The sequence below is a fragment of the Salmo salar genome, chromosome 05 (assembly GCF_965601325.2).
Source record: "Salmo salar chromosome 05, fSalSal1, whole genome shotgun sequence".
NCBI classification, from domain to species: Eukaryota; Metazoa; Chordata; class Actinopteri; order Salmoniformes; family Salmonidae; genus Salmo; species Salmo salar.
Window position 1 is genome coordinate 50,731,115 of NC_138295.1, and position 23,495 is coordinate 50,754,609.

The 23,495-nt window shown below is 43.4% G+C and overlaps 2 protein-coding genes across 4 annotated transcripts in view; both read right to left on the reverse strand.

Annotated features, from left to right (window-relative positions):
- Positions 1 to 88: 88 nt before the first annotated feature.
- LOC145850286 (uncharacterized) lies at positions 89 to 14,890 on the reverse strand. The gene is made up of 14 exons (XM_082974926.1): positions 14,886 to 14,890; positions 14,443 to 14,455; positions 14,106 to 14,254; positions 13,803 to 13,879; positions 13,089 to 13,103; positions 12,265 to 12,450; positions 11,308 to 11,379; positions 9,915 to 10,148; positions 8,530 to 8,619; positions 7,985 to 8,065; positions 5,269 to 5,412; positions 2,057 to 2,131; positions 1,465 to 1,689; positions 89 to 353 (listed from the first exon to the last, which is right to left on the reverse strand). The coding sequence occupies exons 1-14, from the start codon at positions 14,888 to 14,890 to the stop codon at positions 145 to 147; spliced, it is 1,575 nt and encodes a 524-aa protein (XP_082831052.1). The 3' UTR covers positions 89 to 144.
- LOC106605045 (clathrin coat assembly protein AP180) overlaps positions 14,127 to 23,495 on the reverse strand; it is a 49,599-nt gene continuing 40,230 nt past the window's right edge. For all 3 annotated transcript variants that reach the window (XM_082975264.1, XM_082975263.1, XM_082975262.1), the window contains 3 exons: positions 16,270 to 16,331; positions 14,443 to 15,465; positions 14,127 to 14,254 (listed from right to left, as the gene is read on the reverse strand). In XM_082975264.1, coding sequence (XP_082831390.1) covers positions 15,438 to 15,465; positions 16,270 to 16,331 — 90 coding nt within the window. In that variant the 3' untranslated portion in view covers positions 14,127 to 14,254; positions 14,443 to 15,437. The remainder of the gene's footprint in view (positions 14,255 to 14,442; positions 15,466 to 16,269; positions 16,332 to 23,495) is intronic.

The window sequence follows — 23,495 nt, forward strand, 5'->3', positions numbered from 1 at the left end:
ACACGCACATGCACACACAGAGACATTCCGTACGTACTTTTTCTGAATGCCCAGATCTGCAAGAGAAGAAAACGTCATTTCAGAACTCATTATTAAACTGACAAAAAAACTGTAATCAGAACCATCAAGACTGTCCAGGTGTGATCAATACATACCTCCAACCAGGTTTGCCAGGGAGGAGTCCAAGTCGCCCCCAATGGATGGCCGTTTAATAGCTGTGGCGCCTGTCATGCCACCCCCAACCGCGGGTGTCACCTTGGTACTGAACCCACCACTGAGAGTGCTGCCCACACTACCCCCAGTGGACTGGGGTGTTATGGCTGGCATTAGTAAATCCCCTAATCCACCAAACACTTAGAGAGAAAGGGTAGAAATAAGGGGAGTAAGATGTTAGTGACATACACCATGGATGAAAACCTTTATAATCCCTAATCTTCACAAAGAGGGGCAGATGTGAAATCATCACCATACAATTCATCACCACAACAATAGCCATTCAGTGCAGTACTCTGGTGTGCAATGCATGTACCCAACAGGCTGGAAACAATATACACCTAATCTCAGTTAACCCAGAACAAAAATCTTGCAGAATTTGGTACCTTTTATGTTTACGTAGTGTTGTCCACGAGAGATTAATATATACCCACTGTAAGGCCTTCACTACCACAGCATCTGAACATTCAAGTCTATAACTGGGTTTTAAATGTGGTTGAAGACCACCAGAGTGCCAGCATCGCAGCTTCAAAGAGCACTATGTTGAATTGAGGGTAGAATCTGGCAAATGTTACAAATGGGAGTAATACATACATTACACTGTCTCATATGTGAGACAAACATGCAAAAAGGGGAATATTTCCTAAAATGGGGAACGTCTCAAAACAGCAAATACTGCAAAGCACTAGCGGGAGAAAGGCTTTTGAACTCACCAATTACGCAGTAGCAGCAAGCAATGACCCAGCAGTGACAGAGAGAGAGAGAGGGGATGGCAGAAAGAGACAAGGGCCGAGGGGTCAAGAGGAGGGGATTGAAGGGGTGGACAAAGGAAGGATGTGAGGAGAGAAATGTGGAAAGGTAGTATGTGACAGAGAGAGAGAACACAGAGAACGCGAGGACGGGGGGAGGTAGAGGGAGACCAACATATAGAGAAAGAAGGAGTTGAAATAGGATGGGTAGCACAGTAGTAAGTATTGGCATGTGCGCATGTGAGACAAGAGAGAGTGAGAGTGAGTGAGTGAGAGTGAGAGAGAGAGAGAGAGAGAGAGAGAGAGAGAGAGAGAGAGAGAGAGAGAGAGAGAGAGAGAGAAGCACTGTTGAGGAATTAAACCGTCAGAAGTGGTGACCGTTGATCCTTCAGCGTTACATAATAGGGACAGCGGCGGTGGAGCGTGGCAGCGTCAGTCATGCATGCAGAACACACACACACTTCCCTCAGGATATATTCATGTAGCAGACTGTGTCCCCTACCTGATGCATCAAAGCCACCAGAGGGTGCTGCTGCGGCCGGCACCGTGTCTGCAGCTGCTGGTGTGGCGGGCATTAGTGGGGGTAGGGAGCCGAAGGTGTCGAAGCCACCCTCCAGCAAGTCATTCTGGGCTGAGACAGGAGCCAGGGTAGGAGCGAGGGCCGGGGCCAAAGCGGGGGCCAAAGAAGCAGCCGCTGCCGTGGGAGCCAGGCTAGGAGACATCAGTCCTGGAAGTGGGGAACCATTTGAATGAGAGTATAATATACGATGATAATGATTTTCATTTCCATTGATTACAATTCCATTGATTTAAGTTACATTGTGTCATGGTATTCAATATTAACATACTGTACATGCAGTATGAATCACAAACGGCAGATGGATGTCTTAGAGCAGGGGCTCCCAACCCTTCTCCTGGAGAACTACAGTCCTGCAGGCTTTTACTTCAACCCTAATCCAGCTCACTTTATTCGACTAATTAGCTGCTCACCGGGACATTGATTGTGGTGTGTTACTACAACTGGGTTAAAGCTAAAGTGTGTGTGTGTGTGTGTGTGTGTGTGTGTGTGTGTGTGTGTGTGTGTGCGTGCGTACCACCCAACAGATCCTCTCCTGGTTCCCCGGGGGCAGCGGGCGTTGCGTCCAACAGAGCAGGACTACTGAATGTGTCTATAGAGCGACAGCCAGCCAGCCATCCGGAACGCAGCATGAGGGTAAAGAAGAGTTAGTTAGCCATGAGCCAGGAAGGGAGGAGGAGGCAAACAGGCAGTAAACCAGGGTTGGGTAGGTTACTTTCTAAATGTAATCCGTTACTAGTTACCTGTCCAAAATAGTAATGAGTAATGTAACGTTTGGATTACCCAAACTCAGTAATGTAATCTGATTACATTCCGTTACTTTTAGATTACTTTCCCCTTAACCTGTTGGGGCTAGGGGGCAGTATTTTCACGGCTGGATAAAAAAACGTACCCGATTTAATCTGGTTACTAATCCTACCCAGTAACTAGAATATGCATATACTTATTATATATGGATAGAAAACACCCTAAAGTTTCTAAAACTGTTTGAATGGTGTCTGTGAGTATAACAGAACTCATTTGGCAGGCAAAACCCTGAGACATTTTCTGACAGGAAGTGGATACCTGATGTGTTGAATTACCTTTAAGCCTATGCCATTGAAACACACAGGGGCTGATTAATGTTTTGGCACTTCCTATTGCTTCCACTAGATGTCACCAGCCTTTACAAAGTGTTTTGAATCTTCTACTATGAGGAACAAGAGCCTTGGAACGGTGATGGCCGATTAGACTCTGGCGCGCGAGGTCATGTTGGGTACCCTCGTTCCAAAACGTTTTAAAAGAGAATGCATTCGTCCACCTTGAATATTATTCATGTTCTGGTTAAAAAAGGCCCTAATGATTTATGCTATACAACGTTTGACATGTTTGAACGAACGTAAATATATTTTTTCCCCTCGTTCATGACGAGAAGTCCGGCTGGCTTAGATCATGTGCTAACAACACGGATCTTTTTGGATATAAATGATGAGCTTTTTTGAACAAAACTACATTCGTTATGGACCTGGGATTCCGGGAAGTGACATCTGATGAAGAGAATCAAAGGTAATGGATTATTTACATAGTATTTTCGATTTTAGATCTCTCCAACATGGTCGTTTGTCTGTATAGCAAAGCATATTTTTCTGGGCGCAGTGCTCAGATTATTGCAAAGTGTGATTTCCCAGTAAGGTTATTTTTAAATCTGGCAAGTTGATTGCGTTCAAGAGATGTAAATCTATAATTCTTTAAATGACAATATAATATTTTACCAATGTTTTCTAATTTTAATTATTTAATTTGTGGTGCTGACTTGACTGCCGGTTATTGGAGGGAAACGATTTCCTCAACATCAATGCCATAGTAAAACGCTGTTTTTGGATATAAATGTGAACTTGATAGAACTAAAAATGCATGCATTGTCTAACATAATGTCCTAGGAGTGTCATCTGATGGAGATTGTAAAAGGTTAGTGCATCATTTTAGCTGGTTTTATGGTTTTGGTGACCCTGTCTTTGAATTGACAAAACATTACACACAGCTATTGTCAATGTACTCTCCTAACATAATCTAACTTTATGCTTTCGCCGTAAAACCTTTTTGAAATCGGACAACGTGGTTAGATTAAGGAGATGTTTATCTTTCAAAGGGTGTAAGATAGTTGTATGTTTGAAAAATTTGAATTTTGACATTTATTTGGTTTCAAATTTGCCGCTCTTGAAATGCACCTGCTGTTGATAGGGTGCACCACGGGTGGCACGCTAGCGTCCCACATAGCCCCAAGAGGTTTTAAGAGGCATTACATAGCTGGTCGTATATGGATGTTACGTTTTACTTTATGGGGGCTTCTTCTAACCCATTGCTTTCTACTACATATAATAATACAATTAAATTATATCTTTACATTAAAAATCAAAGTATATCAGAATTCCAGTCATTCCAGTTATAATTCCAGTTATACCCCTTGATCGTCAAGAATAGGACTTGGAAATATGGAAGTATAGATTAGCCTAATTGTTTTACCCGAGCATAAATTCGAGTTGAAAAATAAATGCTGCACTCATTTAGATTTATGAACAGCCATCCACAACAACCACAATCCGTAACGCGCAATTAGCTAAATGAGAGAGCAGCAGTGTGATTCACATCAATGCGCTATGTAGACATCAATAATAAGTGATATCCGTATCGCCGTAGACTACACCACTACTGTCATCCTTACCTCCAAGCGTTTATTCAAGTTGGATAATCTTTCGGGTGCCGACAGCAGTCTCACCATTGGAATATTTAGCTTGGACTGTAGCCTACAAAAGCCTATTCCTGCTCTTTTCCCGCGATCCATCGAACACATTTTCTATGTCATCATAGTGGTCTCTGATTTGTGATCAGACTCGCTCAGCTGGAACAAATGTAAACTTGAGCCTTTTTTCAATGCTGATTTGAATGTCATTGAGAAAACAGAGAAGTGTCAAAGATTTTAAAAGTCATCCTCGAAGAAATCATTTAGTTTTTCAAAAGTATTGGTAATCTGATTACAATATTTTAGCTGGTAACGTAACGGATTACAGTTACCATTTTTGTAATCCCTTACATTTAACGGATTACATGTAATCCGTTACTCCCCAACCCTGCAGTAAACACACGCACGTGCACGCATGCACGCAAGCACACACACACCTCTAAGTACCATGCAATTGCGAGAGGGTAGAATTTCTGTCCCAACCTGTGTATGAACTCAAAACTCTCTGCACACCAAAACATCGCAACTCAAGAAGCCTTAATACCACTGACCCAGAAAATCCAAAGGTGTTTCTTGGTGCGGGCGACAGTATTTGTAGGTTTCAGGGCGGGTGACGTCTCTACACAATGGCTGCTACTAACGCATTCACAGCCAACTAAAAAGCAATGCTACATTGGCTACATAATCCAAAAGCAGTTGCAGAAGAAAACCTCTGGGATATACTGCCACCAAACATATGACACTATCTCTCTCCTAGACCTAGACTTATCAGGGGTCTATTACCCTGGCTACGAAGATTCTTACACATGAAAAGCTCTCCATATACAAATATCCTTCACACCTAATAGCTACATTTAACAATGGAGAAATGGCAATAAAAAAAATCACTGTAAACAAAGTACACAAAATAGATGAACAGAGTATGGAAAAGGTCAGATGTTACTCAGCATGAGTCAAATCAACCCATGAAGGTGTACAGGAAGTGGTGGATTTCGTGGTACAGTACGCACCCAGCAGATCAATGACAGGTGCAGGTGCAGAGGGCTCAGGTTTGGGAGGAGAGACCGTTGCAGGGGCAGGAGCTGGAGCTGGTGCCGGGGCTTGAGCTGGAGTTGGCGCCACTGCTGGTGCTGGAGCCATAGCAGAGAATGCATCTACAGAATGAGAGAGGAGAGTATTGCACCACAATTTGAAAAAACGTCATTATATAGAGTACCAGTCAAAAGTATGGAAACACCTACTCATTCAAGGGTTTTTCTTTATTTTTACTATTTTCTACATTGTAGAATAATTGTGAAGACATCAAAACTAGGAAATAACACATGATGGACGGTCGTTTCTCTTTGCTTATTTGAGCTATTATTGCAATAATATGGACTTGGTCTTTTGATTATAGATTTTGTTGTCACGGAGGACTGATTGGGCTCATTGATTTGAGTTGAAAAATATATGCTGTGCTCATGGAATGGCATGCTTTGCCAAGAGTGTACAAAGCTGTCATCAAGGCAAAGGCTGGCTACTTTGAAGAATCTTAAATATAAAATTGATATATATAACATATATATATATATAACACTTTTTTGGTTACTACATGATTCCATATGTGTTATTTCATAGTTTGATGTCTTCACTACTATTCTACAATGTAGAAAATAGTAAAAAAAAAAATTGAATGAGTAGGTGTGTCCATACTTTTGAGTGGTACTATATATACAGTTGAAGTCGGAAGTTTACATACACTTAGGTTGGAGTCATTAAAACTTGTTTTTCAACCGCTCCACAAATTTCTTGTTAACAAACTATAGTTTTGGCAAGTCAGTTAAGACATCTACTTTGTGCATGACACAAGTAATTTTTCCGACAATTGTTTACAGACAGATTATTTCACTGATAATTCACTGTATCACAATTCCAGTGGGTCAGAAGTTTACATACACTAAGTTGACTGTGCCTTTAAACCGCTTGGAAAATTCCAGAAAATGATGTTCTGGCTTTAGAAGCTTCTGATAGGCTAATTGACATCATTTGAGTCAATTGGAGGTGTACCTGTGGATGTATTTCAAAGCCTACCTTCAAACTCAGCGCCTCTTTGCTTGACATCATGGGAAAATCAAAAGAAATCAGCCAAGACCTCAGAAAAAGAATTGTAGACCTCCACAAGTCTGGTTCATTCTTGGGAGAAATTTCCAAATGCCTTAAGGTACCACTTTCATCTGTACAAACAATAGTACGCAAGTATAAACACCATGGGACCACGCAGCCGTCATACCGCTCAGGAAGGAGACGCGTTCTGTCTCCTAGAGATGAACGTACTTTGGTGCGAAAAGTGCAAATCAATCCCAGACCAACGGCAAAGGACCTTGTTGAAGATGCTGGAGGAAACAGGTACAAAAGTATCTATATCCACAATAAAACGAGTCCTATATCCACATAACCTGAAAGGCCACTCAGCAAGAAAGAAGCCACTGCTCCAAAACCGCCATAAAAAAAGTCTGACTACAGTTTGCAACTGCACATGGGGACAAAGATTGGACTTTTTGAAGAAATGTCCTCTGGTCTGATGAAATAAAAATAGAACTGTTTGGCCATAATGACCATCATTATGTTTGGAGGAAAAAGGGGGAGGATTGCAAGCCAAAGAACACCATCCTAACCGTGAAGCACGGGGGTGGCAGCATCATGTTGTGGGGGTGCTTTGCTGCAGGAGGGACTGGTACACTTCACAAAATAGATGGCATCATGAGGTAGGAAAATTATCTGGATTTATTGAAGCAACATCTCAAGACATCAGTCAGGAAGTTAAAGCTTGGTCGCAAATGGGTCTTCCAAATGGACAATGACCCCAAACATACTTCCAAAGTTGTGGCAAAATGGCCTAAGGACACAAAGTCAAGGTATTGGAGTGGCCATCACAAAGCCCTGTCCTCGTCCTATAGAAAATGTATGGGCAGAACTGAAAAAGCTTGTGCGAGCAAGGAGGCATACAAACCTGACTCAGTTACACCAGCTCTGTCTGGAGGAATGAGCCAAAATTCACCCAACTTACTGTGGGAAGCTTGTGGAAGGCTACCTGAAACGTTTGACCCAAGTTAAACAATTTAAAGGCAATGCTGCCAAATACTAATTGAGTGTATGTAAACTTCTGACCCACTGGAAATAAAAGCTGAAATAAATCATTCTCTCTACTATTATTCTAACATTTCACATTTTTTAAATAAAGTGGTGATCCTAACTGAACTAAGACAGGGGATTTTTACTAGGATTAAATGTCAGGAATAGTGAAAAACTGAGATTAAATGTATTTTGGATAAAATGTATGTAAACTTCCGACTTCAACTGTATCATCTACAGTAAATATGTTTATGCATCCTTACTACACATCATTGTTTGGTTTTTGTTGTTTACACTGTACATAATGGTATGTGGATTTGTGTAAATTCTTTGTCTATATATTCTGTCTGTTTATTGTGGCAGCACCACTTCCCCACGTCAAATTCCTGGTACAGGCCAAAAAAAATATTCTGTTTCTTCTGATCACAAAAAAAGACAAAGTTCCAGTCACTTCCTGAAGAAATACATTGATTGACAGGCTGACAGAGAAGTGCATTACCAAACTTGTACTACTGTATGCTGTAGTCATGCAGGCAGAGTTGGAGATACAGGATGTAGACCCATAGGTGATCATGAATTGAGGTCAGCTAAGAGTGAGCAGATAGTGTAACTCACCAGTCACACCAGACAAGAGGTCTTCATCAGCATTGGCCTCGGGAGGCAAAGGAGAGGGCCCGCGAGAGATAGTAGGGAGATCTTCCAGGGAAACACCCGAAGAAGAATGTAGAGGAAGTAGGAAGAGTGAAGTAGAAGAGCACAGAGGAGCATTAGCATAACAGAGAGAGTGAAAGCAGTGGTAGGAGTTACTGTTATTAAGCCAGTGGGTCCAGGGTTGGGATTAATTTGAAGTCAGTCAATACAGGAAGTAAAATGAAATTACGATTTAATAATTGAAAATAAATTAAATTACTTGTCAGTAAACTGAAAAGAAGAAGCTACTTGTTTCAAATAATTTACCAATTTTGAATGTTCAATTCAAATCACTTCCTGAATTGACTGACTTCAATTCAAATTGACCCAACCCTGGATTGGGTGCATGCACAAGTCGCATACCACTATGGGGACAAACCAAGACGTGTGGTAAAACAGATGGCTGAGGAGGAAGGACAGAAGAGATGAAGAAGAGGTTCCAAAAAAAGAAAGCAATCCACATCCTGTACCTGCCCCAAATAGGTCTACGCTAGGAGTGACAGCAGCATCAGCTTTTTCTGCGGTAGGGCTTTTCTCAGGAATAGAATCAAACATAGAATCTATAAACAAGGACACACAGTTACATTCAGTTTACAATCTATACAGCACGAGTTAAGAGGGATAAGGGAGAAAAGCAACAACAACAACAAAAAAATGTTTAAAAGAGGACATCTAAAGTAGCGCAACACTTTACAAGTGCTTATTCATGAAAGTTGTTACAAAGTGTTACTGATTACTCTTTATTTAAAAACATAATTGCAAACTATTTATTTAAACAAAGGAAAATATTGACTAAAATCAGGTGAAAGATAAAATGAAGATTTGCTCAAATGAAGGGTGTTGATATCTACAACCTTGGTCAGAAGTTGGAGGTGAAGAAAGCAAAGGTTGTCATGCAGGCACACTGCAGTTAGAGTGTCCATAACAACTAGGTCGAGTTCAGTAAGGCACACCGTATCAAACACTTTTGCAACAGAAAATGAAAATATGTTTTCTTATTTAACACGTTCAGGTAATACCTCCGCGTTTCACTCCTTTTCAAAAAAAATTCTCCCTACTAAACACAACTCTGCTCACTTCCCTCTAGCTTTGACTGACTATAATGGTTCATGGTAGAGGTTGGGTTGAAATCACAACATGTTGAGCCACCCCTATGAATGCAAACAGTTGACAGGCCAATATCTGGTGCTGACAGATTACTTAATCAATGCCTCTGGAAGCCAATACAACTAATGGCGTCACAAAGATTTACTGACAACTGAAAAGGTTTGTTTTGTAACAGCCTGCAGGTATAATACTTCAAAACCTGTTATAAGCATGTCTGAGGCTTTATAATGTCTAATAATAAGCCCTATAATATGTTTTGTCTCATATTTCAACTGACTCAAACTGACTGTTTAGTCACGATCATTATGAAATGATTATAAGACATTATAAGGGGCTCATAGTCATACATGCTCATGACATCTTACAATACACGATAACAGCATATTTGCTGGTTTTAAGTAAAGTGTTGCAGTTAGTTTCAATAGTTGTAGTATACCATTAGAAGGCATCCAGTTTTGAGATCTGTGTATTTACTCCTAGTCTGCACAGGAATGATGCAGAGAATAACCATAATTTGATAGATCCATATACTGTACCCATCCTCATTACCATTTAATTTGTAATTTGCAAAGGGTGGTCAAAATGTGTGATTCAGTCAATGCCTATGACTTAAATCAAATGAATAATAACATAAAAAAACATAGCCATAATTACAAAAATGTAGGGAAGTTACTGTATCATCGTCATTATCATCATCATTGTCATAGTGCAGAGCAATGCAGTGTGCGAAGTAGAATGTGCACTTTACCACCAAAGAGGTCTAGAGTGGGGACGGCAGGGGCGGGGGCAGCTGCAGAGTCAGTGGTGGTAGTGGAGGGAGCGGGGGCGGCAGCAGGGGGCTCGGTGGGGGCGACAATGATCGGCACTGCGCTAGAGGTGGGGCTGGCTGCTTCTGGGGCAGCCAGTGTGTTATCGAACTTCATAGCAAAGAGGTCCATCTCTGGGGCCATGTTCGCACTCCCCTCCGATGGAGCGAAGGGGTCTTCAGGAGGGGGGAGGAATTGGGAGGAAGGAGGATGGGGGTTAGGGGGTTTAAGGGATATGACCAGAAAAGGGAGGATGGGAAGAGAGTAGGGGGAGTTGAGAGTTTGTTAAAACAACAAACACTGTAAAATACGTATTATTGGGAGTCTAGAGGAGCTTCCATAATGAGGGTTAGTGGGAAGTAAAGAAAAGATACCATTAACTTTATACTACAGCCACAGGTTAGAATACTCATTGTCTAACACTCAGACTCATTAAAAGAAATGGGCTACAGCTGGTTTTGGTAAATACTGTGGTTACAAAGACAGGCCACAGAGGACGATGTCTAGTGGTTACATTAGAACTAGTACATACACATGGAAGCAGAATCATACCAAAACATATACAATTAATACAATGTTGGCATGAATCTGCTTCCACACTGATAAGCTCTGTCTACATAGAATCCAAATACATGATAAAGGCGCAGAATTAAGTTAATGTAGAGAAATGTGCATAATTCAACATAAAACTGTCCTACTAGACCAAAGCTCCATACACACACAGTAATGGAGCCATGTGAATTACAAACACTGTACTGTTGGACTTCTACAGTCCCAGTAGTCGATTAATACTTACACATTCAGGCCAAAGAGAGAAACAAAACAGGGTAAATAGAGATGGTCAGTTGGTATGATTAGTAAGTGGCATCATTTATATGAAATATAAACAATTGTAGGATTTGGGCAAAAATTATACAACTGTGTTTTACTCGAGTATTCATCACCAGGTGAATATTACGAGCTGAGAGAAGCAGGGGGAGTGTTCTGAAGCAGGGCTGAGTGGCGGAGGGGTAGAGAGGGGGGCCGAGGCTTGAGCCCCCAATAGTGGGGTTAGGGTCAGGACGGTAGGCCCCAATGCAATGTTTCAGATGATTTACTACTGTCCCATATGGTAGCAGAAGCAGCTTGGAGCTACCCAAGCTTTGGGATCTCACACACACACACTCTTGCACAAACACACGTGTGTTGGAAGAGTGCACACACGTACAAGCATATGCTCACTTACACACACACACACACACACACACACACACACACACACACACACACACACACACACACACACCCACACACACACACACACACACACACACACAGAGCAGTGTTATCACCCACCAGATCCGGCACATGCATCAGCAGCAGGCGCCCTGCTGGGCGGGCCGTCACCTGGGGAGGGTGCAAACGCGTCTGGGGTACCGGACATGAGAGGATGGAAGAGTGGACACAAACCACAATGCAACACCCAGAGAAAAACAGGGGGAGGCAGGAGAAAGAGAGATGAGGAGGTAAATAAAGAGCAGGAGAATAGAGAGAATGAGAGAAACAGAAAGATGAGCGATCAGCATTAGGAGAAAACAGAGAATACAAGATGTATTGCTGAAATTGCTGATCTTATTAGTATCGTATGAATTGGGCCTGCACTTTCCCGGCTTCATAAAGCTGCATTCAGTGTGCACAATGTTTGTGCACGCTGGGAAAGTGAAGAGATAACATGATGCTATCATAAGCTTGTACTGTGTGACAGGAAATGCCATGCTCAGCGATGGGCAAAGCAACATCTCTATTTGACAGAGGCTGTTTTCCATGGAAAAGAGGGCCACACTTTGCTATACAATTTTGATAGGGGATTTAATTCGGTATATCTGCTATTAGATATGTGAGCGAAAAGAGGAGATATGCTGGGTATGGGCTACAATTTCTACTGTTCTCCATACAGTGCAGAGCAAAAACTTCCTCACCTGCTTGCTGTCTTGGATAAATAATTGATTGATTGATGTAGTGCCCAAATAATGAATAATCTAATCATTATTTAGCGAGATGGAACATTTGGAAATGAGTTTCCTTATTAGATGTCAGTAACTATGTCAATAACTAGAATTTTGCACAAATACAGAATTTCATGAACAGAATATTTTTGTTAAGGTGTATGTATACTGAAATTCGTAAATGTGAGAGTGTGAGAACCAGGTGGTGTAACTACATGTGAGCATGTCAGAGGTTTCTCCAAACAAGCAGACAGCTGCTGTGTAGTCTGCCATGATGATCCCTCCCATGAGGCTGACCCCCACTGACCTCCGAACAGATCCATGTCTGAGGCGGTAGTGGTGGGCACGGGCAGCACCACCACCGGGGCCACAGAGGGCGCGGCGGGGCCATCCGTATGGGCCACCGTGGGCGTGGAAGCCGGACCGGCTGCAGCATCAGCAGCAACAGCGGCTGGCTCTGAGGTGCTAGTGGGATCAGGGGGGGTATCTAAACCTACACCACCCCATCCATCCCCACCCAAGCCCATCCCCAATCACAACAGGATAGAGGAACAGGGGGAATATAACAGGGAGAGAGAAGTAGAGAGATTGTGTTGAGAAAAATAAGATAAGCGTAAGATATGTCAAAAAGAACAGTGGTAATAGAGAAGTGTTGGAGAGGAGTATGTTACACCTTGAGAGGCATTGTTAGAGATCACAGAGCAAGAATAAGAAGGAGGCTGCCACCTATATATGCTGATCCTCTCAGATCCTAGGTCTACAGCTGGAGTCATGCACTGAAAGCCCAGTGAGCCACAGGTACAATGGTCACGTTCCAGACCGACTCCATTGCAGTACATCATTGCATCAACTTATGGTTGTGTGAAACGTCATTGACTGCGCAGTCGGTATCAGATTGCTATATCGTATGATATGGTTAGCTGATGATGTGGTTAGATGATATGTTAAACACCTATTCAGGTGATGTGATATCTAATAGGCGTCTGCAATGCAGTCAGCCTGGAATGTGGCCAAAGCCTCCAGATAGGTATTAATCATAACTTCAGGTGTAAATCCTAGCAGTTGTCATGCTCTGCTGTGGATGGGAGCTGTGTAAAGAATGTAAAGAACAGTATGTTCCCCTGTACTCACCGCCACCAAGCAGATCTGTACAAGACAATGAAAGAGAGAGAGAGAGAGAGAGAGAGAGAGAGAGAGAGAGAGAGAGAGAGAGAGAGAGAGAGAGAGAGAGAGCAAAGAGAAGATGTGAGTGAGGGATTACATACAGAGAATATAAACATAGAAATGCCAATCAGGATCAATAACTCACTACCATACCACGTGACTACTGTAATTCTGATTTTCTAACTGCCATCTAAAAAAAAAACACTCCAAGGAAAAAGTGTTATATGAGTAAGAGGCCCTTAAAGCAATTTCAATCTGCAGAGCGGCCAGGTTTGAATATCTGCTAACATTAGTCCTTCCCTTGAGTAAGGGTGGAGAGGAGGATGTAGATAGAAAGCATAAAAGAGAGCAGGGTGGAATTCATTAGGCACCAATCGGAAGAAAACTAACTGAAACAGGGAGGAAGTCCTGGGCCTGCAATGAGAAACGCTCATGTACATACATACATACATACATACATACATACATACATACATACATACAGACAGACAGACATATATATATATATGTATATATATGTATATATATACATATATGTATATATATATATATATATATATATATATATATATATATATATATATATATATACATATATGTATATATATATATATATATATATATATATATTGTGTGCCATAAAGAATGCAACCCAGATATTAACTGTATTGAAGGGCTTACCTCCCCATGACGAGATAGAGGCTGTTGCTCCACCTGCTGATGGGGAGGCTGACAATGGATCCAAGTCTAGCAGAGCACTGCAGATAGAAAGAGAGTAACAGAGAGAGAGCGAGAAAGAATGAAAAAATGAAGAAGAGGGAGAGGCGAAGGAGAGACAGGAAGGAAAGAAGGAAAAACAGAACGACAAAAGGGTTAAATGTAAACTGTAGATTGTACAACATAGCTAATTGTTAAAGCTAGTGTGGCACCTGAAGTGGCACTTGAAGTGGCCAACCTAAGAGCCCACAGCAGATGGGCACCTACTTGTTGGAGCTCTTGAAGGTGGGTGCCGCCGTGGGTCTGGCAGGTGGTCCAGGGCGGGCAGGAGCAACCGGAGCAGCAGCAGCTGCAGGGGCCGCTTGAGCTTTTGTAGGCGTGGCGGCTGCGGCCGGGGAGCCATTTGCTTCACACTCCTGTCAGACGGAGGGTTAGCCTCGTTAGTCAGTTACCATGGCGACGCACCACAGTTACAGAAGCAGACATGGCTATGCTGTTTTACGCATTAATAAACACACTTCAAATTATTGTCAAATTGTCGGCAGTTGCCAAAAAGATTTGTTGAGGTGCAGAGACAGAGTAAAATAAGGGGTAGCTAACTCACCTTGGTTGGTGACCTGCAAAATGATACAATAAGAACGAGTTAAAGCCATCATAGCATCACCAGATGATATGCATGGTGAAGCACAATGGCTGTTATTGAGCTGTGTCAAAGTGACAGCTAAAGAAGCACTGTTGTTTTGGTTGCAGAGAGCAGACATTTCGAGGCAATTCCATTGTGAAAACATACACTCTTAGAAAAAAAAGTGCTATCTAGAATCTATAAGGGTTCTTTGGCTGTCCCCATAAGAGAACCCTTTGAAGAACCCTTTTTGCTTCCAGGTAGAACCCTTTTGGATCCTGGTAGAAGCCTTTTGGGTTCCATGTAGAACCCTTATCACAGAGTGTTCTACATGGAATCCAAAAGAGTTCTACCTGGAACCAAAAACAGTTCTCCTATGGGGACAGCCGAAGTACCCTTATGAAGCCTTTTTTCTAAGAGTGTACTGCATCTGTAGAGTTTAGATTTGCAACACTGAATAAAACTAAATTCATTTCCTTGCACAAAGCTTCTCATTCTTTTTTTCCAGACATAACAAACCCATGTTTTGCAATGACATGCATCAAAAGGTTTGAGGAGTTGAGTTGATCCCAATAATATGACAATGAAGTTAATATGAACATTGAAGAGCTAAGACACCAGATTCACGTCATATTAAAAAAACTATGCAAAGTGAATCTTGGGTAAGTCCCGAGTCAGCTGTCAATAGTTCATATTAATATTGAGAGAGAGGCAAAACTCAGGAGAGACACTGACAAATCACAAATATGCCAAATTCACATAAATTCTATAGAATCCCATTTGAACTTTACAACACTGCGAAACAGGACTTTAAACTGGAGGTTCAAATGTCAATTCCATAGAATCCTCATGTGAATGTCACGAAACAATTGGGGATTTTTTTTTTTTACAGTTTCATTCATTTCAATACAAGACAACAGCAAATAATGACCCAGCCCTCCACGTCAACTCATTCTATAGTAGATCCAGCAGAATACTTACGCATCCTCTCTGTGAACATCCTCTCTGTAACACACATTGACAATCACTGGCATTTGCTAAGACTTCATCTGCTAAGTTTCTTTCCATACATCCGATCTGATGATGCCCCCCCACCCCACAAATACTATCTTGTATCATTGTCCTACTAAGGTCCTGTCGAGAACACACCCGACCTGACAGTCTGGTGATGACATGTTCGGTCCAATCAGTGCCCATAAAAACTGCACAATCTAGAGGGCGTACACTGGAGGTCCTAATGATGTTAATTGAGAGAGGCTGTGCATAATTAAAGCCGATGGGACAACAGGGACAAGCACAGTTCTAATTTGGGTTCACTGGATGGTCACAGACTATTTTCACACCCTGATGGAGGCTCTTTAGCCGAAGTGTTGGTAAAATAAATCCACAGCAAAAGGAGGCAGAATGTTTCCATTTCAGGCATTTAACAGATGCACTCATCCAGAGCTACTTACAGGAGCAATTAGGGTTAAGATTTCTCACTTAGTCGGCTCAGGGATTTGAACCAGAGACCTTTCGGTTACTGGCTCAATGCTCTTAACCGCTCTCAACCGTTAGGCTACCTGTCACTCCCAGTATGACTTGCTGTTTCACCTTTAGGGTGTGTGTTCTTTATTTATTTACTCCACATACTTTTTTAAACCCAAAGTATGTGCGTGCATGTATATGAACTAGACTGAGATTGCTGAATTCTCAAATATGAAGTAAATAGGAAGTAAAGTAGTCCCACTCCCAAGTAGCCCTGGTTACAAAGACACCCATGGGGTAAGGATACGAGTGTGGTTGGTGGAGAGTGTGGTTGGTACTTACGGCTTCTTCCCCTCCAGAGTGTTCAGGTGAGTCTCCAGGGACTGCAGGAGACTCTCAGGGGCCTGGAGAACGAGACGAGATGGGCAACATATTACTACAGGGGCCACAGGGCTATAGTATACCGTACAGTACATGGATCAGACACATAGGTTATGAGCAGGGGTTTCCAACTTTGAACCAAGAGAGCTACTGGCGGTGCCGGCTTTTATTCCAGCCCAGCAGGCTTAGATTGGAAAATACCATAATTAGTTGATTATTTGTACTATTAGTGTGATGGTGCTGAGCTGGAACAAAAGCCTGCACACCCAGTAACTTTCCAGGACCCTGGGGAAATGTTCAACGCTAAAACATGAAGACACAAGGGAAAATTTATGTCAGGGCACACAGAGTATCAGGGGAGCTCTTGACAGGTGATGACACTTGACTTGATTAAAGGGTCTGGAGGGAAACAGAGGGATGAGAAGAAGAGCCAGAGGAGGTCTGACACAAAGAATGCTCACATTGGGCCTAACAGGGGACAGAGAATGGTCACATTGGGCCTAACAGGGGACAGAGAATGGTCACATTGGGGCTAACAGGGAATGTAGAGAATGGTCACATTATATCTAATAGGGAACACAGAGAATGGTCACATTGGGGCTAACAGGGAATATAGAGAATAGTCACATTGGGGCTAACAGGGTACACACAAAGAATTATCACATTGGGGCTATCAGGGGACATACAAATAATTATCACATTGGAGCTAACAGGGTACACTGGGTCTAACAGTGGACACAGAATTATCACATCGGGACTAACAGGGGACATATAGAAGGATCACATTGGGGCAATGGAAGTAATGGGGGGGACAATAGGAAAACAATGCTAATTGTGCGCCACTTCAAAATGTACTTCACACAGCAGTTCAGTCCATTCATAACTTAAATGTAGTAAACTACTCATGCGTATGTTAAAGAACAATGCTTCAAACAATGCCAGACCGACTGTAAACACATCATAGCAAAACATGCTGCACAGCCACAGATGGCAGTACACCTGATAGGCTAAGCAGTTAGCATCTAGCAAGCCACGTGTGCGCTGTCAAAGCTAAATGGGCCAGCTAAATAAGTCTCACACACTTCCCTCTTAAATCACTATTATTTTCCTGCCCATTTACCTTGGTCTACTTCCTCTGATAACCCAATAAATGTCTTGGCATTCTAGGTAATTGTGCCTGAAATGTAAGAGGGCTCGGAGGCCTTTTCAATATGAAAGAGGACAGCCCATTTCAGATCTAAGTACCAGCAGTAGTGTGTCTACTCTGACCTTTCTATTTTTATTAGGTCACACCGTAGCAAAAGATTTTGCAACGGACAATGAAAAAACAGCGTTTCTTATCACACACATTCAGATAACACCTCCCAATTTAACTTAGTTTTGGACAGTTTTCTTCCATTTCGTGCCTACTGAAAACAACCCAGGTGTGTGATTGACTGTCACAGAGCTTCCAGAGGGAGAAGTGACAGTTCCATCACTTCCAGAGGCCAATTGGGCCATGTACAGACCCACAGGGGTCCAAGTATTAAACAGGTGTCTCAACCTGATACAATCCAAAATCACATACCTTTTTTTTCAGACAGCAAGCTGTTCAGGGAACATTTAGGTACATTTAGGGAGGGTCTGCTCTACACTGTTGGCAGTGATATCGCTGTAATGACTTTCTAAGCATCTTCACTGAGCATTCAAAGGAAAATAACGACTGTATGAATTGGAACAGTTTTCTCCTGGAATCTCCTAGATTCTGTTCAGCCTAGAGTACGCTTATAATGTGCATGTATATATGTAATGAATGCATTATGAAGTAATGGCCGTAATGTAAATCGTTACACAGCATTTGCCTCTGCCAAGCGATACACTCCAAAGAGGGGTTAAGAGATCTGATGATTAGACGCTAATACAATCTATTTAGATGCTATTACAGACAATACACAGCCACAAACATAGTAGACGGGTGCAAATATGTTATTTCCCTGCTTCACGCCGTTCCAATGCTTTTGTATTCCCTACAGCACTGTGGGATCATCAAGATCCACCTGAAATTGACATATCGGTCTATCTGTCATAGATAAGAGGTTGCTGTTTCCATACAACAGAGAATAATACAAAACATATGCTTATGGCTTTCAGGTAAATCCAGTAATAAGAGAAATATATAACATCTGGGGAAACGACATGATTTGTTTTCATTTCGCTCAACTAATTCTATGGCTTTTTTTATTCGATTTCTAAAAGCTACCGCTAAATCACCAGGCCGTTTAGCTGCCCAAATGGTGACTCATGGGACAGAGAATTCAGTAGAATTTATTGTGGAGCGTCACTTGTCTCAGCTGCCTAAGCACTGGCACTTGGAGTCTAATAACTCACACCTCTAGGCCAGGACAGCATCCCTAAAACGATACTGCCTAAGAAAGAGCCTTAAAGGACATTGCCTAAGAAAGAGCCTTAAAGGATACTGCCTAAGAAGGAGCCTTAAAGGATACTGCCTAAGAAGGAGCCTTAAAGGATACTGCCTAAGAAGGAGCCTTAAAGGATACTGCCTAAGAAGGAGCCAAGTCTAGACATAGTGTGTGTAGGCTTTCTCTTCACCTCTCCACCACATGCATACAAACATACATGAAGACACATAAATTGTTCTACAAGCCAGTCATTTCATTTGACAGTTTATAAACAACTAGTAATAGTAATAGTGCAAGTAATATGGCAGGAATCTCTCAACACAATAAGGAGCAACCAGAATGTCCAAACTGTGACATAATGCTAACCAGTCAATCTGCTAGTTAGCCAATGGACTCCATCAAAATCCAACCACACACACAGGGCTTTCAACCCAAATCCATGCTCAACAACTCCCCCAAACTCACAATCATGATTCAATGTATCATTACCATGCTTTAACCAGCTCCTCTTTAGAGTAATACCATGACATGACAGTAAGCCCAACCCCCCATTTCACATCCCACCACCCTCCCGGTTGGCTAGTAGTCCAATCAATCATGCATGTTAGGGTGGTCAAACCCCCTGCAGATCTGCATCTGCCCAAGGCTGTGATAAGGCTGTGATATTAAAGCAATCCCTATCCCTCCACAGGGCACAGTCCACACAGTCATCAGTACATCATGCTCTCAGTGTAAAGTCAGCCACACTGCCCGCATTTGCCATGGAAATACCCCAGCCATGTCTATAGAGCCTTCATAACGTTGATGAGTGAGAGTGTACCCCCCCTTGGCCTCCCCTTTGATGTTTGGAGATCTGACGGGTCTGAAAAGGTAAAAGCAGTGTGGGGGTTGAGCTTCAGATATGCAAACATTAAAGCTTTATAGGGCCAAAATGAAGGGTTCGGGAGTGGTTGGGACACACAGTAAGCTACTACATACTTAATTCAAATAAAATAAAATGTTATTGGTCACATAAACGTGATTAGCAGATGTTATTGCGGTGTGTAGCGAAATGCTTGTGCTTCTAGCTCCGACAGTGCAGTAATATCTAACAAGAAATATCTAACAAATTACGCAACATATAACCAATACACACAAATCTAAGTAGGAATGAATTAAGACTATATACATATGGACAAGTGATGTCAGAGCGGAACGGACTAAGATACAGTAGAATAGCATAGAAAACAGTATATACATATGAGATGAGTAACGCAAGATATGTAAACATTATTAAGTGAATGAGATACTGTAGAATATAATAGAAAACAGTATATACTGTGGAAGGACCACCAGAGGGCAGGCTGGGCTCATAGATAGTAGCCCAACAAGGCATGTGAGACAAGGTAACCAGAGTCAATTAAGCACAGCTGACGGTACTAATGAGATATTCTCTTTCCCCTACAAGAGAGAGGATGGAACCAGCAAGAAGGGAGGAAGATAAACTATCTCTGGAGAATGGCTACGGAGAGAGAGGTGCTATCCAAGAAGATTCATTAAGACGGTGACGAATATGTGATTGTTGTTATAATTTGAAGATAACCGTAATGTGATCCTGTGTCATCTAAAGAAGACGTATGTTGTTCCTTTGGAGATTCTCATTGACTGTGTTGGAGTGTTTGTAGTGTCAGAAATCCCTCAATAGAGAACTGTGTTGAATCAAGAAAACCTACTCTGGACTCGTTTATTCCACCTTTCCACTTTAGAGTGACACCAAATGACTTGGTCCGCTCACATTGGTGGAGAATGTGGGCAACTAGGTGGACGAGTGACACAAGGATAAGTGAGTAAATCAAGATTCTTCCAGTAGACAGAGGAACCATTCAAGAACGATGGACAACGCTCTACTACAACAGTTGATCACGGCACAGCAGACAACCATAGAACTCCTGCAACGACAGCTGAGTGGGCGAGAAGAACCTAGAGTGAAGCCAAGAGCGGCTGCTCACGCCATCTTACCTCGTCTCTCCAAGGACGATGATATCGAGGCCTTCCTCATGACCTTCGAAAGGACGGCCACCTTGGAAGAGTGGCCGCCCACAGAATGGGCGAGCGCATTAGCACCTCTTTTGACCAGGGTGGCCCAGGAAGCCTATTTTGACCTGGATTCCCACGAAGCTGCGGACTATGGGCGACTAAAAACCGAGATCTTGTCCCGGTACCAGCTGACTGCCAGAGATAGAGCTGTAAAGTTCCATCAGTGGACCTATATGACTGACCAACCCGTCCGTGCCCAGATCTTCGCTCTAATACGACTGCTGAAACAGTGGCTGGAACCCGGAAAGGGAGTAGGACATGTAATTGAGACCCTCGTTGTGGACAAGATATTGAGGGAATTACCCAGTGACTTAAAAAGGGTTGTGGGTCAAACCAACCCGTTGTCAGCCGACGACATAGCCCAGGCGGTGGAAACATACCGATCTACAGGGGAGTTGTTAAAAGGGGACAAGAAGGAACGGAAGGATTCTGCAAATCCCGTACCACGACTCGCCCCGGCACGTCCGCCACCGAAACCTCCAAACCCCCTCCGGAGGTGGGAGAAGTCATCCCCCACACAGCAGGGTCGGTGTTTTAAATGTCAGTCTCCAGACCATTATGCCTCACAATGTCCTAGCAAGGACGAGTCCATGGTCACGGAGTCATCGATGCCCATCCCCACGCATCCCGGTTCGAGAGGGCATGATCAACACTGTTGGTTAACAGAAATAGCCCCAGCCCCAGAGATTCCGGTTCGAGTAGAAGGACAAGATGTGGTTGCCATTCTCGACTCGGGAAGTATGGTTACGTTAGTAGAGGAGCAGATGGTGACCTCAGCAACACTGCTACCAGACAAAGTAGCCGTGTCCTGTATCCATGGAGACACCCACTATTACCCCACCGTGAATCTGTCTATTCTCACTCCGAAAGGAAGGTGTACAGTCAGGGCAGGAAAAGTACCCCAGCTGAAGGTGCCATTATTGATAGGGAGAGACTGTCCTCTATATAAAGAGCTGCGGCAGATGACGTTATGCATGGGAAGAAGGGGGACAGGAAAGAAAAAAAAAAAAAAATCCAAGCCCGAGGTAGTAGTCCTACAAGGAGACGTAGCCTCGTCCTTGTCCTCTGGAGCAGAGGAAGAAATAGAGACCCAACGTTTACGACAGATATTCCAGGAAACCACCGATGAAGACACCTGCGAAGGGTTATACACGACGCAGGAAGGAAGGAGCAACCAGGCGCTAAGAGATATATTTGAAGCCCCATCCGAGGAGGGAACCTGGAAGGGATTCTCCTCGGTCACCCCTGGAGGGGATGGGGAACAACCTCCACACCCCTCTACCGAGGTTGACCTGCCCCAGGAATTAAAGGGACAGTTCGGCACCTCGCAGCATAGAGACCCAGACCTAAGGGAGGCCATGAGGAAGGTGAAGGTGATCGACGGGAGGAACGTCGACGGATCAGGTGAGCCCCCTCTTCCTTACTATGCAATCAGGCGGGGTCTCTTATATTGGGTCGTGCAACGAAGGGGGGAAATCCAGGAATTACTAATGGTGCCTAGACCATACAGGGATACAGTCCTACAGTTAGCCCATTCCCACGTCCTAGGAGGACACCTGGCACGGGACAAGACTATCGACAGAATCATGCAGAGATTCTATTGGCCCTGTGTCACCCGTGATGTGGCCAGGTATTGTAGGACGTGTGATCAATGTCAGCGTACAGCTCCACGGCCACACCTACGTAACCCTTTGATTCCTCTCCCCATCATAGAGACTCCCTTTGAACGCATAGCTATGGACCTCGTGGGACCCCTCCCAAAATCTGCCAGAGGACACGAGTACATCCTAGTGGTCGTAGATTACGCTACCAAGTTCCCAGAGGCCATACCCCTGCGTAACATGTCGTCCAAGGGAATTGCCAAGGAATTGTTCATGATGTTCTCTCGGGTAGGCCTTCCCAAGACGATCCTAACCGATCAGGGAACCCCGTTCATGTCCCGGTTGATGAAGGACTTGTGTCGGTTATATCAGGTTCAACAGATACGTACAAGCATATTCCACCCTCAAACAGATGGGTTGTGCGAACGCTTGAACAAAACGATTAAAAGCATGTTGAGAAGAGTGGTGTCCAGAGACGGGAAAAACTGGGACATGCTTCTCCCACACTTAATGTTTGCCCTGCGAGAAGTACCCCAGGCGTCCACTGGATTCTCCCCGTTTGAATTGCTCTACGGCAGACCCTGTCGAGGGATCCTCGACTTAGCCAAGGAGACCTGGGAGACCCAACCATGTCCCTTCCGATCCACAATAGAACATGTTACCCTGATGAGAGACCGTGTGTCGGCAGTGTGGCCCATAGTAAAGGAGCATATGGAGAAGGCGCAAAGGACCCAAGGCTGGGCCTACGATAAGTCCGCGACATCCCGTGAGTTCTCCGTGGGAGAGAAAGTGATGGTGCTCGTGCCCACAGTTGAACACCGCTTGCTGGCACAGTGGAGGGGGCCCTACGAGGTAATGAAAAGGGTCTCACCGGTCAATTACCTCATCAAACAACCTGACAGGAGGAAGAAGGTCCAACTCTATCACATAAACCTGTTGAAGAAGTACCATGGAAGAGAGGAGGAGGTGGCTTTGATGGCCATGGAGGGCCAAGGAAAAGAGGAGGTTCTACCACAGGTGCGCCATGGCCAAACTCTCTTGCCGGAACAGTCGAGACAGCTAGACAAGCTGATTATTCACTTCGGCCGGGTATTCTCTGCGTTCCCAGGAC